General features: G+C 50.1%; 5 protein-coding genes across 5 annotated transcripts; 3 read left to right on the forward strand and 2 right to left on the reverse strand.

The window, feature by feature from the left end:
• Window positions 1–1,723: 1,723 nt before the first annotated feature.
• On the forward strand, window positions 1,724–2,244 carry T069G_02640 (uncharacterized protein; the record flags this gene model as incomplete). The annotated part of the gene is made up of 2 exons (XM_056169850.1): window positions 1,724–1,913; window positions 1,973–2,244. The coding sequence occupies 2 exons, from the start codon at window positions 1,724–1,726 to the stop codon at window positions 2,242–2,244; spliced, it is 462 nt and encodes a 153-aa protein (XP_056030742.1).
• A 198-nt stretch (window positions 2,245–2,442) lies between these two features.
• Window positions 2,443–4,371, reverse strand: T069G_02641 (uncharacterized protein; the record flags this gene model as incomplete). The annotated part of the gene is made up of 1 exon (XM_056169851.1): window positions 2,443–4,371. The coding sequence occupies one exon, from the start codon at window positions 4,369–4,371 to the stop codon at window positions 2,443–2,445; it is 1,929 nt and encodes a 642-aa protein (XP_056030743.1).
• Window positions 4,372–5,117: 746 nt separating this feature from the next.
• Window positions 5,118–9,845, forward strand: T069G_02642 (uncharacterized protein; the record flags this gene model as incomplete). The annotated part of the gene is made up of 5 exons (XM_056169852.1): window positions 5,118–5,156; window positions 5,214–6,345; window positions 6,394–6,585; window positions 6,625–9,260; window positions 9,306–9,845. The coding sequence occupies 5 exons, from the start codon at window positions 5,118–5,120 to the stop codon at window positions 9,843–9,845; spliced, it is 4,539 nt and encodes a 1,512-aa protein (XP_056030744.1).
• A 1,081-nt stretch (window positions 9,846–10,926) lies between these two features.
• Window positions 10,927–12,850, forward strand: T069G_02643 (uncharacterized protein; the record flags this gene model as incomplete). Its single annotated transcript, XM_056169853.1, has 2 exons — window positions 10,927–12,038; window positions 12,112–12,850. The coding sequence occupies 2 exons, from the start codon at window positions 10,927–10,929 to the stop codon at window positions 12,848–12,850; spliced, it is 1,851 nt and encodes a 616-aa protein (XP_056030745.1).
• Window positions 12,851–14,278: 1,428 nt separating this feature from the next.
• T069G_02644 (uncharacterized protein) lies at window positions 14,279–14,896 on the reverse strand (the record flags this gene model as incomplete). The annotated part of the gene is made up of 1 exon (XM_056169854.1): window positions 14,279–14,896. One exon carries the CDS (start codon window positions 14,894–14,896, stop codon window positions 14,279–14,281), a length of 618 nt encoding a protein of 205 aa, XP_056030746.1.
• Window positions 14,897–15,106: the final 210 nt, after the last annotated feature.

Raw genomic sequence — 15,106 nt, forward strand, 5'->3', positions numbered from 1 at the left:
TGTGAGATTGTAGAATGTGATTGCCCGCTTCTGTTGCTATTGGGTAGAAGCGATGGGTATGCGGATGCCGAATTTTTGACTGCAATTTACGAGGACAACTTTGAGGAAATGTTGCAATTAAGCTGGGAAGTTTGATTGTGGGATTTGCAGAATTAAGGCGGTCAATCTGCAGCAAGCGAGCTCATCTGGAGAGTAGCTGTGGAAGGAGGTCTGCTGCTCCTTCCAACGCTACTCCTCGAGAGACTCGGTCTCAACGTCTGCCTTTGAAGAAATCGATACTTCGATAAGAGCTTGAAAACGGTATTAAAAGGTGATAGATATGTAATTCAATTTAATTTTCGTGTCTCATTATTATCCTATCAGAGTGATCAAGTCCATCTGTGGTTTCTGAGGCCAAGTAGTAATCCGCCAGCTGCTTCGTAGCTAATGAAGCCAAAGTGCACATCAAACTTGGCTATCCAGCATCCAGTATCTCAGATTTGACTGTGATACTAGAGATAGCAGACACTGAAATATTGTAGATATAGTAGTAGACGATAGAAAAATAGAGAGATAATAACAGATACTGGAAAAATTATAGAGACAGCAGCGTATAATGGGGGAAAGTAGCGATAGTACCTATCTGACGCCATCAATACTGTTCACCAACTTGCGACGGCTACCAGTCATTCCCTGGAATCAACGGATCATGAAAGATGCACATAAATAGAAACCACAATGTATTTGCGTGGCAATTGTCTCTTACCATCACAATGCAATGTTCGAAACACATCAGCCGTCGTGGATACCCTCAAAATGCCTTGGGCGCCTTGTCTCACAATACTGAGACGCTGCGAGTAATGACATCAAAGTGTCCGCCTCGCGTATCCTCATGGCAGTTAGAAACCACGCTTCTTCCATCCAATCCTTCACTTGTGCATTAAACAAAGCTTCACCGTCTCAAGCCCCTACATTACCGAATCTGCAATGCGAATGGCCGACTCCAAGGCTGCGTGGACCTGCCCCTCCAAAATCGGAAATGCCATCGTCCATCACCAATATCACAGTGATGCACTTTAGGCCTTCTCAAATCGCAATAAGCGCGATGCACCAGCTCTCCCCAGTCACAAAAATAGGATCATTTAGTCTCACGTCGTCACGGAACCGTCACAGACAGAATCTGCGGGCGCGCAGTGATGCTTTAGCTGTTTGGCTCGCTGAAGTGATGCACAGGACGACAAAGTTGCATCCTGTACACCTCATTGGCTGAGGCCCCTGCATACGCCGTTGGCGTCGGCGCTTGTTGGGTGAGACGAGGCCAATCATGAGGGCGCACTACCAACATTCGGTCATATCCAGGCACAGGCGTCACAAAGAAACTAGCCCAGGGCCACGCCAAAACGGGGCCGACGAGATGCCCAGGGCGTCTACTGATACATGGGCCTTGGCCGGCATTTGTATGCAGGCACTTGTCGCGGGCAGGATGGAGAGGAGCAGGCGAGGGACAAAGAAAGGGCTTGTTGCAATAAAGGGTGGGCTATGGCGCAGTTATTTCCGATCCGGCGGTTGAGCTTTTGTATTGTTGTTGGTTTTATTCTTATTCTGCTGACTGCCCATTTGGAGATATCTCGTACGATATTTCGACTCTTCAAACAAGCCGCCTGGCTGTGTATTGACATCCATTACTAAATACATACATACGCATACGAGTAAAGACGCCGAAACCCAATCAAAGCATACCACCATGTCGCAGACTTCTGCATATTTCCCTCTGGCCACGGACGATTCGTGGCAGGGCCAATCCGGCAGCATCACTGCGCAAGACGGAACCGACGCCGGTGCCGCGGGCGACAGCTCTGCCAATTCCATTACCCTCTCAACCGGAGCCCTGGTGGCCATCATCATCGTTGTTGTGGTTGTCATCCTGATCGGCAGTAAGCAAAATCCGCAGGCCCTCAACCAGTTCATTTCCCAGTATGCTGACACCCTCTAGTAACAACCGCTACTCTCTTCTTCATTGCCAAGAAGCGTGAATGGACCATCAAGGAGACCATTAGAAGATCAACGAAAAAGGTTGCTACCGCTCTTACTCCCAGGCGATCTGAATTCCCCCGCTCTGTCAAAGGTTCAACGCGCTCCAACCGACGTGGACGAACCAAGCTCGAAGAAGTGCCTCCAACCCCTCGACTTCGACCTGAAGATTTGGAGAAGGGCCTGGCTCGCAGCGAGAGTAAATCCATCTCACAAAAGTCTGGTGGAAAGTAACGATGACGAATGTGCTTGGATGTGGGTGCGAATGGGTAGTAAAGGCGTAAAGGCATCGATTAGGAACGACTAATGGCGAGTTTTTGCTTTTGTGTGCTTTTTATGGATGAAATTATGATATCGCTCATGGGTGTCCGAATGTATATACATATATCCTTTTGCTTTTCTTCTTCTTGGTATTTCAAATGTTTATGGGTATCACATCTTTCTAAATGTGTTTGAGCTGGCGCTTCGCCTGCCCTTGTTGGAACGTCTTTGCGGAGGAGCAGCTTCTTCCTCTTCCTCTTGCTGCTTCTTCTTCCTTGACTCTGGCACAAATGTGACTTGTCTCTCTCCACGAATCTCGCCACTCTGTGATTTGTTGATGCGTGTAGACTTCTGCTGTCTTGAACCCAGTGCGGAATCCTTCAGTTGTCGGCCTTCGTTTTGCGTTGATGATACCTTCATCACCACATCATCTTTAGGCTTAGAGATGGGCTCATCATCACTAGACTCTTCATCAGAGTCCTTGCCTTGGTATTTAGTCGTTCCATGCTTGGCCTCCAGAGCTTGCTGAACCGCTGTGCTAGGGTTGAGAGCCTTGAATTCACCACTGGCCTCATCCACCGCAAAGTCTTCGTCTTCGAACAGCTGGTTGAATCGAGTATCTCCCAAAAGACCGGCATCAGTATCAACCTGGCTTCTGTTCTCCTGCCTCTTGAGAAGTTTGTCGACAAGTCTCTGGTTGACCTTGACCTTCTTCGTGCCTCTAATGCGGCTAGAACGTTCCTTCTCAACCCTCTCCTTGACGCGCTTCTGTCTCTCGTCCTCGAATGCGTAAGGGTTCGCGATGAGTCTGGCCTGCTCGTACAACTTGGAAGCCACAAAGTATCCGTGCATATATGGTCGCAGCAGGTTGGTTTTCCCAATCAAGTGTGCTAGACTGAGCTGCTTCAGCTCTGGTAGGGTCAAGAACTTGTAGTTGTCGTAAGTCTCGGTGCGGACTTCTTCCGCCATCTCTTCTACCATGTTGTCCAAGAAGGAACACCATTTGGGAGCGGCGCCGAGCTGTGGGATGAAGAATGCGTGCTGCTGCTTGCCTTCATTTGCCGTCAGCAGCATGCCAGTATTCTTGCACCAAGCCACGTCGTTGATGTCAACCACGGGCTCAACTGATGTCCATGGGTCTCCCGTCAACTCGTCCCAGATTTTAATGATGCGCTTATCGGCCGACAGAACCTTCTTCTCTTGTGAGGCTGTTGTCATGTGAATCAACTTCTTCACGGCGAAGCCATAGCCGTGGTCCTTCTTGAGTAAGGGAGTAGGGCGACGGAGATCGAATAGCTGGATCATGCCAGTTGAGCTGCCAGTGGCCAGCGACAGGCCGGACGAGTGAAAGTCCAGTGCTGTGACGCCGCCATCGTGGCCGGCAAGCAGCGCAACCCGTCCTCTTGATCGGGGATCCCAAAACTCTACTGTGCCTATTGATGTACCAAATGCAAGCAGGTTGTGGGTATCCTCGGCGATGGCAGCGCAGTTCACGCTGCCAACGTTGATGCCTCCTTGTAGACCGCCGCCCAGTTCATCATCTCCTCCAACTTCAACCTGATATGACTTCATAAACCGTCCAAGCTCAAGGTTCATGCGGAAAACCTCTCCCTTGCCGTCAGCGTCGATTCCAACGGCGGGAATGAGGGCCTCGGTGGATTGCCGATCGTATACAAGATCTCGACCGTATCTGGGAATGCGCGCCTCATAGTGGCAGCCCATGGGGGTATGGAATTCGAGTTTTCGGTCATTCTGGAGGTGTAGGGATTTTGAGTAGTCGGTAGAAAGCAGGACAAAAGTCTCGTTGAGCGAGGTCGTGTGTCTTGTGAATGAAAGAGAGAGTTGTGGGAGGTTGTGTACATGCAGCTGGGGTTTGTATGTACCCGTGCTCATAACCCATTCGCCATCCTCACTGATTCGGACACACTGACTGGCTTCCTCAAACTCAAAGTCTTGCAGAAGCTCAACGCGATTCTGGTACTCGACATCGTTCTTCAGACTGCGCTTCCGACGGCGAGCCAGCCAATCTGGAAGGGGACGCGCAGTAGATGCGCCCGAAATTGTATAGACGGGGACTGTCCCCGGATTGGAGAGCTTCATGGCGGGTGCAGAGTATCAGGTCTCCCTCGTTGGGATTTCGGCTGAAAATATCTGCAGTCGCAAAAGCAGAGACAAAGATTCCAATGCCAGACAATTTTGCGGGCTACCAGAAAAATCAAGGTGAAGAAAAATTCCAGCCCCACGTCGGTGACCGGTGAGCCGCCCCCACACAAGCACTATGCTTTGTATGGATTCGCCTGACCGAGCGCTGGCCAGCCAATCGCCGCCACGCGCTGGATCCAGCACGCTTCGGACTCCCTGGAGACGTTCCGAGCCCTGTCAGTTCCGCGATGCGGTGCATTTTCAACGTTGCTTGATCATCATCTCCTCTCTTGCTCGACTGCCCCATGGCCTGAGGCTGCACATGCTGGCAATATTAGGCATGTGGCTGATGTGCTCCTGAAGACTCTGCCTTCCCCTTAATCCCCGTGCTTCGGACGCCTCGTGACTCTATAACCAACCTGGTTCCTCGAGCTCGCGCGCCTATCGGGGCGACGCTCCTCGACAGCCTCATCGATCGGCAAAGACCCTCGTTGAGATGGAGCTCGGGCAGCACAGAGCATCAGAATCGCTTATCCTCCTAATCAGGGCTTCTTGAACTCGACCAGTTGCAGCACAGCTCTTCTGCCCGGCCTTCGGTCCGACCGTTTGCGCGAGACAGCCAAGGACGCCGTGGCTTCGTGTCGACGACGGCAAACTGCGCTGTCACCGGCTGCCACGAGCCGATTATCTTACAAGCAGTCGATATGGATACTGGGGAATATGAAACTAATACATTGTTAATTGTGAGCCTGGTCCCTTGCTTGATGGTTCTCCCCTCTTCGGCTGACCCCGGGTCCTAGAATAATGTCTCGTCGATCGCTTATCGTTTGTACGAACCGTCATCCAATCTGTCGCAAAACTTCGCCTCGGTCGCTCTTGAGATTGAAAACTCACTAAGGGAAAAGGGACACATCGTTTTATACGATGCGACCAAAAAGGCTCTGTGGCACTTTCAATTTCTCCCCAAAGATGAAAATTCGGATGATTTGGGCGACAGCCTTGAGCTGCCGCCCGATGTGACCGGGCATGGCTTAGCTTTGAGAGAACACGGTGTTATAGAGCCTCCGATAATACAAAAGCCTCGATCTCAGGGCCTTCAATCCAGTGGCACGCCAACGAGCCTCCTGTCAACTGCTTCTGCTCTGGAACAGGCCCACCGTCCAACTCTCTCATCACCTTTGCAGACCACCGCACCCATCACGCAAGACCCGGACCCAAAGGCCGAAAAGTCCAAGACGACATCAACAGCACAGAGAGCACTCTACGAAAAATTCATTGCGTCTGTCCTGTTGACGATATCTACCACATTCTGTCGCCGAGTTGGGGCAGTTCCTCTCAACTACAGGACTGTTATACTCTCTCCGACGGCATACGATGCACAACCACATGGAGTTGCCATCGGAAGGCCACAGATACTGGGCACTTTCAGGGCGTATTTGACGACAACGGGAGCATTGATGATAAGCCTGGCTCTGACGAAGTGTAGAGGGATATTATCACTAGATGATACTGTTCCCTCGAGTCTGGCCCCCTCTGGCTATTCTGTTCTTGCTGCTCCTTTTGGCATCATGACTGCTACTCAGAATTTTGTTCCTGGCGACGGCGGCTTGACGAGTTTAGCTCAGACACCCATGACACAGTTTTTTAATTTCCGTGGTGGACTTGACGGACAAGAGTCGTTGTGGAAACAGGCTTGCTTACGATTCTTGAATTTCCGAGGCATAGCTGCCTCGACGCTAGGGGGCTGTCTTTGGGTGAATCTCTTGGTCCCCAAACCGAAGAATCCAGATACTAGGGGCGACCAACGATCCTCCAGTGCAAGCTCTTCATTCACGCTGCCATGGCCAAGGCGTCTATGTTTCCGCAAGAAGAACGTCGACGCATCATCTACCAGCCGCGTAGTAGACACCGTACTGAGCGGCCACGAAGAAAGTCATGATCCACTTGGTAATGCCAAGGGATGGCATGCCTCTATTACAGAAAGAGAAGAGAGAGCCAAACGAGCCTTGGAGCGTGCGGCCAATCTCCCCAAGGATCCCCAACCACAAAACACGGAGTCAAAGACAACACCCAAGCCCAGCGGTCTATCACCCGTGGCCTTACAGCGTCCCAATACGGCCACAGCTGGTATTATGTACCCGACGCCACCAGATGGAGTTCATCAGCCGAACGGTGTGACTCCGTCCATTGATGGCACTCTTTCCAGTCCAGGTAACCCATTATCCGCCCCAGTCATCACGGAAGCGGATGCTGTTGTCCAGAATGAACCAACTGGGGGAGACAGCGTCGACCAATCTCCTGAGTTTGCAGATTCCAAGAGACACCGGAGCGATAGCAATGTTCTTGGTGATGGCGAGACCGTCTTTGGGGGGGAAATAGGAGGTGATATGTTTGACGACAATGACATTACTGAGGCCGATTTTAACTTCTTTGACGAGAAGCCAGACGACATGGATGCCGATCTTCCCATGGCTGACATGTCTAGCTCAGAAATGGCACTCCCTCCTCCACCCCAAGCCGTTGAAGAGACTGTAATTCCTGTCGAGACCACGCCGCTCCCTCTGGCACCAACGCCTACATCGTTGCCTCTTCATCCTCCTGCCACCCCCTCAGCCCCAACTCCGGCCCAGGCTGCGACTCCCGCTCCCGCTCCAGCCCCTATTCCTTCTCTGCCGCCACCAACTTCTACTCCTCTACTTCCCCCTCCGCTCCCTCCTCCTCAGTCAGAGAGGGTAGTGTTTGCCAAACCTGAGCTGAAGCATGCTAGAAGCCAGAATGAAGACCCAGCCCGTCGCAGTCGGGGAGATATACGGGTAACGCCTGCAAAGCGCGAGTCTAGCCCTTTTGACCCCCATGCGGTGTTTAAACGTGTCAAGGCATCTCTTAAAATGCCAAAATATGATTCCACCTCGGCTTCTCAGCCCACGTTGAGAAAGGCCAAGATCTTTGAGAGCCTCGACTTTGACCCAGCGTTGCCTATGATTAACAAAAAATATGAGCAAGGAGGGCTGTTCGACCTGAGTGCTCTTTCAAAAGTGGAAAAGATGGAAAGGCCAAGCATTGATCTTCGGGCCGTGCCCGAAACCGATTATCTGAAACGGCATGGCAAGCTCAGCAAGAGGCAGAGGGATCGGCCCGTTACTCGAAGCACTATAGCCAAGCAATATTCCGCACTGGAGCCGCAAATGTCGACGACTAGCCCAATGAAACTGGACGGATCGATATCAGGAGAGGATAGTAGCGCTGAATCGGACCAAGACGACTCCAGCTACACGTCAGACGAGCCTGGCTCTCCACACAAGGCCAGCATTAGGATATTAAACGCAGATGACGATATCTTGTCTCAAATCACCTCACTAAGAGATTGCGACATTGAAGAGCCCGATCATCAGCTAGCCATGGAGCTACCGCGGCTATCCAAGTCTGACATGACAGGAGTGCCCCTCTCTGCGTTGTTCTCAGATCCAGAACCCTTGTTGTTGGATATGGCCTTGAATGACGACGATTTGGTCCAGATTGCGCAGATTGTGACTGAACAAGCAGCGACCGGTGGGCTGGATATCTTTAGAGCCTCGGATTTCGAAGCACCCACTTTGTCGGCCAGCCAAAAGCGTCAAGAATTATTAACTCACAGTCGGGACGCCTTTCATACACTGGAAGATATTATGGCGCAGTTTTTTGGAGACACCATGCCTATGCGCTTGAAAGGCTTGTTGGATATTCAAGACATACCGCTTCTGAGCCAGTTCCAGCCGCGGCAGATACCCGGCCGAGAAGGAAACCCCGAAGCTATGCGGCCAAGCAACCTTTATCAGATTCCTAGCCCACATTTGGAAGTCCAAAGGGCAGACACAAAGCTATCTGTTCTGCCGTCGGCGGTTTCATTTTGGGAGAGCTTGGGCCTCTCTCCCTCCTCTGGCAGTAAAAACATTAATGCACTCTGCGTCTATCCTGGATGGCCTGGAATGGGAGACAACGTCCAGACCTTTCTGGACCGTATCAAAAGTGTTTATGAGTTTTTAAAGTTGGGCACGTTTGAAGTCATGCCTCTTGGTTCGGATATGGAAGCAGGACTTTTGCCATATGAGATTGATCGGATTACTACTTCTCCCGACGCCACTGTGACGGGACATGGATCGGCCATGATTGAAAGTATGGAAGTGCTGCGTGGGATATTCACCAACCTCGCAATTACTGAGACCAACTTTGTTATTTATTTTGTCTACTCGCCGGACAATCCTGGGACCATCATTGAATCTTGCACAGCGTTTCAGCGATTCTTTGAAACGTACCAAAAGATTTTGGCAACCCGAAAGGAGCCTCCGCAGAATGAACTCGTTTTGCAGCTAGTTTCGGCAGATCTTCTGTCCTCCCCCTCGGCCTTGGTCGTCACTCCAACTTCAGACCTGGTCAGGCTCTGCATCGAGACGTACGATCGCTGTACTCTTTTTGGAGGACCAATGCCTGCCCCGGCCATTAGACTCGAGCAGCTTTTACCACGGATCATTGATTTTAAGTTGACTACTAATCCGTCAGCATCGCTTATTCGCGAGAACTCTTGCATTCACGTGGCATATGCCCAGAGCGTCGACGAGCGATGGATTACTGCGGCATGGACGGACGATAGGGGGAACCAGCAAGCCACGGCTTCTTATTGCATGGGGAGAAAGGGGAAGCAGCCATCTCGCAACATGAACGAGATTGCCAATGAGATATGGGAGACTACTCTTGAGTTAATATCTGCCTGGAAAGTCCTTTGGAGAGTCATCATCACCAAGTGCGGGCCAATGCCGCAGCACGAGATGGACTTTTGGGTTGACTTGGCCCGCACCGAGATCAACGCCAAGGTAACGGTTGCTTTGCTCACGGTCGATACGAACCCATCGCTTCAGCTTTTACCGCCGGTGGTGAAGCTCGCGCCTCCCTCGGCTGCTCTTCACACACCAGCATCTACACCGCTACCAAGCGCGTTTTCTCCAGAACCTCCAACTCCTGCGACTCCCGCTCGCGAAGGCATGGCAGTCGCTACCCCTTCTGGTGACGGTGGTGCTTCTAATGCTGGCGCTGCCGATGCGGACCTGGATGCCATTTTGACTGATGTCACTGATCAGACCTGGGGAGCTATTGCCGGCCACCGGCTCAGCAACTCTACGAGCATTCTGGAAGTACATCCCGCATTGATCAGTGGCTATCTCATCAAGCGGACAGGAATCAAAGTGGAAGATGCTCCTATCCTGATGGAAGTGAATCTGGTGTACACTGAAGCCATGCCTCGAGTGCACGAACCCCTTTTCAGGGAGATGCTGGGATACTTTAGAGGATTGGGCACTCTGGCCCGGGCCCGTGGAGTGGTTGATAGGGAAGCAGATGTGCGACCCTGGCATGTCGCTGCGGCCGAAAAAGCTGCGCGTGCATTGTATCTGTTAATGTGATTATTTTGTTTTATTTTCCTTTGTATGAGGAAGGGGGAAGGTGTCTGAAGGGGGGTTCCATTTTTTGGTGATACCTTTGCAACGAGACACGTTGGAAAACCATACTTTTAGGCGTTCTTTTTGATGTTGGCGTTGGAAATGGTTTGGCCGAGGTGGTTGTTCATTTCCGATCCAAGAGTGATAGAAGGGGGGGAGGGAAGCAAACCACCAATGTGGATTTTCTTTTCAGCATATGCATAAGTATACGGGTTGGCGATGATGATTATGGGCTGTAGATAGGTTTTGATATATAGTATAGCAGGAGGTTATGAGACTTGGGGTACATATATGATTTGCCCTGTGTGTGAGAGTGAAGCATGTAGTGAGTTGTGAGATGATGCGTGGTATATAGGTATGAACGCTAGAAAGAAGTAATTGAGTGAGAATATTCCATCGTGAACAAGAACTTTTGACCTTTAGATCTTACTCATAAAATGTTATGTAGACCCAACAATTACATATGTATCTTTGCTGCTCAGATATTTACTTGATCTACACCGTATAAAAGTACAGTATGATGCGATGATGGCTGGTTCTGGTGTCTTCAATTTAGGCAGTATACCGTGCTTACTGAGGCGACCCAACCCGCTAGAGGCATATACTAGGTACTAATCTATGCCTTGCAGGCAGCCTCTCCTCTGGTCAAAGTCATGCATCTCTCCTCATGATCCTCATGACTCTCTCCCTCCCTCTCTGAACCAGTCATAATGGGGGTTTTGGCTTGAGAATCTGCATAGCCTGGAGAGAATAGAAGCCTGGGCGTGAGTCAGACTGTGGCTGCCACGTTTTGGATACAAGTTGTTGCGCCACCGTCAAGTCTTAGTAAGTTTTAGTGGATGAATCATCATCGCTGCAAGGGCTGTAAAATGCGTCCATGAGGCAATGGAAATTGAAATTGAAGCTGATTAACGAATGAACGACCATAAAGATGCAGTAGATGATAATTACGCGGCAAATCCCTTCTTCTTTTCTTCTTGCTTTTCTGCATTTACCAAAAACATAGACCTCAACTCTCTATGAGACTGCTTGAACAGTAATCATAATGGACGTGGCATCGCTGGGGAGTCTCCCAGACGATCTCATCCTCGACATTGTCCAGCATCTGGACACGGCCCGCGATGTGGCTCATCTGGCGAGCGCATCGCGACATGCCCATGCCGTCATCAACCAGAGCGGGTGGCGCAGCTTCGTGAGGGCCAAATTCCCTTCCATCAACATCCCGTTAGGTGCTTTAACGGGATGGAACGCCGTGGCAGACCGCTTGACGTATCTCGACCGGTGCTGGGACAGTCGTGGGTTCTATCTGACGGTGTATGGAGAAAAGCCGCCGGCGCGGACCAAGAGGAGGGAGTTTCCCAGGAGCAGACAGTCTGTTAACTTTCACTCGGTCATTGATGCTACGACGGTCGCGGCTACGCAGGAGGAGCTGCTGGCGTGTGGCGCGGGAGAGAACTTGATTCTTCGGCGAAAGGGCGTGAGCAGCAAGGATTCGGATAGCTGGAGCAAGTTGGGAGGCCGTGAGACTGGATATGCGGCCGGGACGGGGGACGTTACGGCAATTAGCCTCATTCAGCGCCAGCAGGTCCCAGAGGTGGTTGTTGGAAGGGCTGATGGAAGTCTTCAGCTCTTGTCTGTTGGGGATGAGACACTGTCGGACGCATCTCAGAGTTTTGTTCCTTCACACGACGCTAACAATCCATCCGGAGTGCCCCTAAGCCGAAAGTCTCCTGGACAGAGGGCAATTTCGTGGACCGAGTGGGAGTCTGACGCCAAGTTGCTAGCGAGCTGCAGGAGCTCCGTCTTGACGCTATACAACCTGTCCGATACTGAAGAAGCAACACTGAAACCTGTTCTCTACTACGACGTGGCCAAAGATGGCTCTGTCGACGAGGTTTCGCTTCTTCGAAGCGCCAAGTTCATGGCCAACGATGTCATTGCTTGTAGCATTGGTGGCAGCACCGAGCCATTGAGATGGGCCAAGATGAGGCCCAGTGGAATCGAGTTTTTCAATGCAGCAATGAGTTCCAGGATGAGTGGCAATGCTTCGGCGGATTCCAAGAGATCGGCTGAGAAGACGACAGTTCGTGCTATACAGCCGGTTACAAGGATGAATGATAATCTGCTGCTCAGCGCCTGGGACGATGGAAGCCATAGGTAAGATGAGAGATGACAACATCTTTAAACCCAGAGCCCCTTTCATGTAACTAACTCGAGTACGTGGTAATAGGCTATCAGATTTACGAACTCCTTCAGCCCACGATGTCCTGTATCGTGATGGCTTCCAGCCGTATCAGACCAGTAGTTCATTGCTAGTATACGGATCCGAACGATTTGTAGCTGGCAACAACTGCAGCCCCGATCTTCGATTCTTCGACTTTCGCTTCCCAAAGCCTTACCATCACACTAATGCCATGCCTTGTTCTGCAAACACGCCTCTCCCTGGACGACCCCACCAGTACGGAGCCATCAACGAAGTCGATGGGCTTCAAATCAACCCGGTTGAGGAGTGCGATTCCTCATCTGGTCGTGCATGCACATGGCACCATCTATCACGACAAGATAGCTGGCGACCAGACGCAGTCATGCACATCTACAGCACATCCATGGACAGAGTCCATTCCTTGGCCAAGGCGTCCGACTTGTCGACGTCGTTCTACTGCGGTGTCAGAGGAGCTGTGGTAGAGGCGACGTATTCCATGGCTGAAGACGTAGACTTGGTGGTCGCTCGCAGGTCATCGCCGGAAGGATGGCAGGCTATCGATCCTGAGGGAAGAGCGTCGTTGATAGAGACGGGTGTTGGCCTTCGTGATGGAGAGGCGCAGTTGGAGGAACAGACGCAGACGAGGATGCCGGAGCTGTATTACTATGAGCGGTGGAGGATTCCGGAGGGGGAGACGGAGTATAAGAGGGAGCAAGGAAGGCGTTTGGATCCGGCGTTGGTGACTAGTCGGAGGAGCAGAGGATGAACTTGATGGCGATGGAGCCTTGGTAATGTCTGCGAGGCGGTGAATGGTTTGAGGAGATTTGGCGTCGGTGATGGCTGGCTGATGCTGAAGTCTTTTTGTTGTCGGTGATTGGATAATAATAGATGGGCCATACACGGGTTTTGAAGTTAGTTAGGTAAAGAAAAGCATCACGGGATATCGCGATAAATGGCAATGTATGAGGCAGGAAATGGTTTCTTTGATGAACTCTTCTAAACTATTTGTATCCTGTGTGGTGACATGAATAGGACGAATGGCAAGACTACCTTGTACCATAACCGAACCCCAATGTCCTGCATCCATGATTCCCTAGTATCCTCCCGATATCATGATCGATTGCCTGCTAGTACTGTCACCGAACACCAATGTCCTATATTCGCAAACCCCAAACCCCCTCGCCAGAAACTAATGTATGTTTTCGTCCCCAAGACTTCACGCCTTGAACATCATCATGAAGCTGTCTATCTTTATCAACCTCAGCATAGATATCGTTCTCCATCTCGACCTCATAATTGACCTCTGCTCTCCACTGGTAGATGTCGAGTTATGGTTATTCTCGTCTGAAAGGGTTGACTTGATCTCGACGTCGCTATAGGCTTCCTCGTGATCGTCATCATCTGGTAATTCTTCTGGCTCTCCAGAAGCGCCACATATTGCAGCCATACGAAGAAGATTCCACGATAACTCCAGAAGATCAAAATCAGGAATATGATCCGGATTCTTCGACTTTAATATAAAAGTCTGACCTGTAAGATACAGGCCACTTACTCGATAGTCGCCTCCCATCAATATCATAAGCCAACTCCAGTTTCCTATACAAACGCCCAAATCCCCAAATGAAGCCATGTCCTCGTCGCTAAGGTTTCTTTGTGGTTTGCCCAATTTTTTCGGTCATTTCTTCATGATATCAGCATCTCATCCCTGTATTCTTTGCCGTCTCCCTATCCTTGTCCCTAAATTGTACTTTCTTCTAGTATCGCTATTCTCTTCTAGTATCGCTACTCTCTTCTAGTATAGTATCGCTACATGCATAGACAGGTGTTACGCCTGCGTCGAAGTTAACAACTCATAGAAAGCTTTTGAACGAATGAACTATGCTTTTATGCTGCATGCTTCTAGTATGAATATTCTTTTCTTATATCAGTCAACGTTAGATATCTAGCAAGCTTAGACTACAGCATAGCTGCTCTCTTAAAAAAGTATAGTAAGGTTTGAACCTCTGTAGATTATGAGTTGACTAGGCAGTTAATTACTGCTAATAGATATTGGCAATATCTTCTTCGTCAAAATACCCTCATGATATAAGACCTGCCAGTACTGTAACCAAACTCCAATAATCTGTATCCATGGATCCCAAGCCCTCAGCCATACAACAGTTTCCCGTCTTGCGAAAATTTACTTGTTCCCGACCTACGCTGTCACACCAAAGGCTTTAGAGATTGCGACCATGAACTTCCGCATTTCTTCCCGATGCTTCTTCTCCTCCTCCCGGTGTTTTTTATCCTTCTCCCAATGTTCTCTCATCTCATTCCAGCGCTTCTTCTCTTCCTCCCAGTTCTTTCTCGTCTCCTTCCTGAATTTCTTATTCTTCTTATCTTCTTCTTCGCGAGCTTCAAATTTCATGTTGTACACCTTCTCGATCAAAATTCTCAGACTATTCTCGTACTCCTCCCAGAGTATCGCCTTGTGGCTCATCTTCATTGCGTTTTGTTCTATAGCCCCCACCACCCTGGCAATGTCGAAATCTTCTTCAGCAGTGGATTGTCGCGGACGCTTGTTAAGAGGCTGATCGCCAGGGAGCATCGGAGACGCAACGCGTTTTCCTTCTGCTTTTGGGGGGATTGGGATTATCTCCTCTTCAGAGAAGTCCTCTTCGGGATCCTCTTCTTCGGTGGTATATTCGGTGATAGATTCGTCTTCATCTATGTAGGAGCTGTCATCGCCGCCCTCGAATGGTATGTCCTCCATGTGTTCGAGAGGGTCCAGAAACATCAAGTTTGCCAAGTCTTCGTCATTGGTCGTCTCCATCGCAGTGTTCTCGGCAACAGCTTCTCCAATTTTGTGGCGGTTTTTTTTTTTTTTTTTTTTTTGGAAAAGAAGCGTGAGACACTCTGAGAAGTAAAGAAGAGAAAGAGGAGAAAAACGTTTAAGGAGAAATTGGAGAAGTTAATAAGTAACAAGTCATGTGAGTATGCATTAACTGTAGGTAAAATTGAAGGGGTGGTGGTATAAAGGGTG

Source organism: Trichoderma breve, chromosome 2 (assembly GCF_028502605.1).
Source record: "Trichoderma breve strain T069 chromosome 2, whole genome shotgun sequence".
NCBI lineage: Eukaryota > Fungi > Ascomycota > Sordariomycetes > Hypocreales > Hypocreaceae > Trichoderma > Trichoderma breve.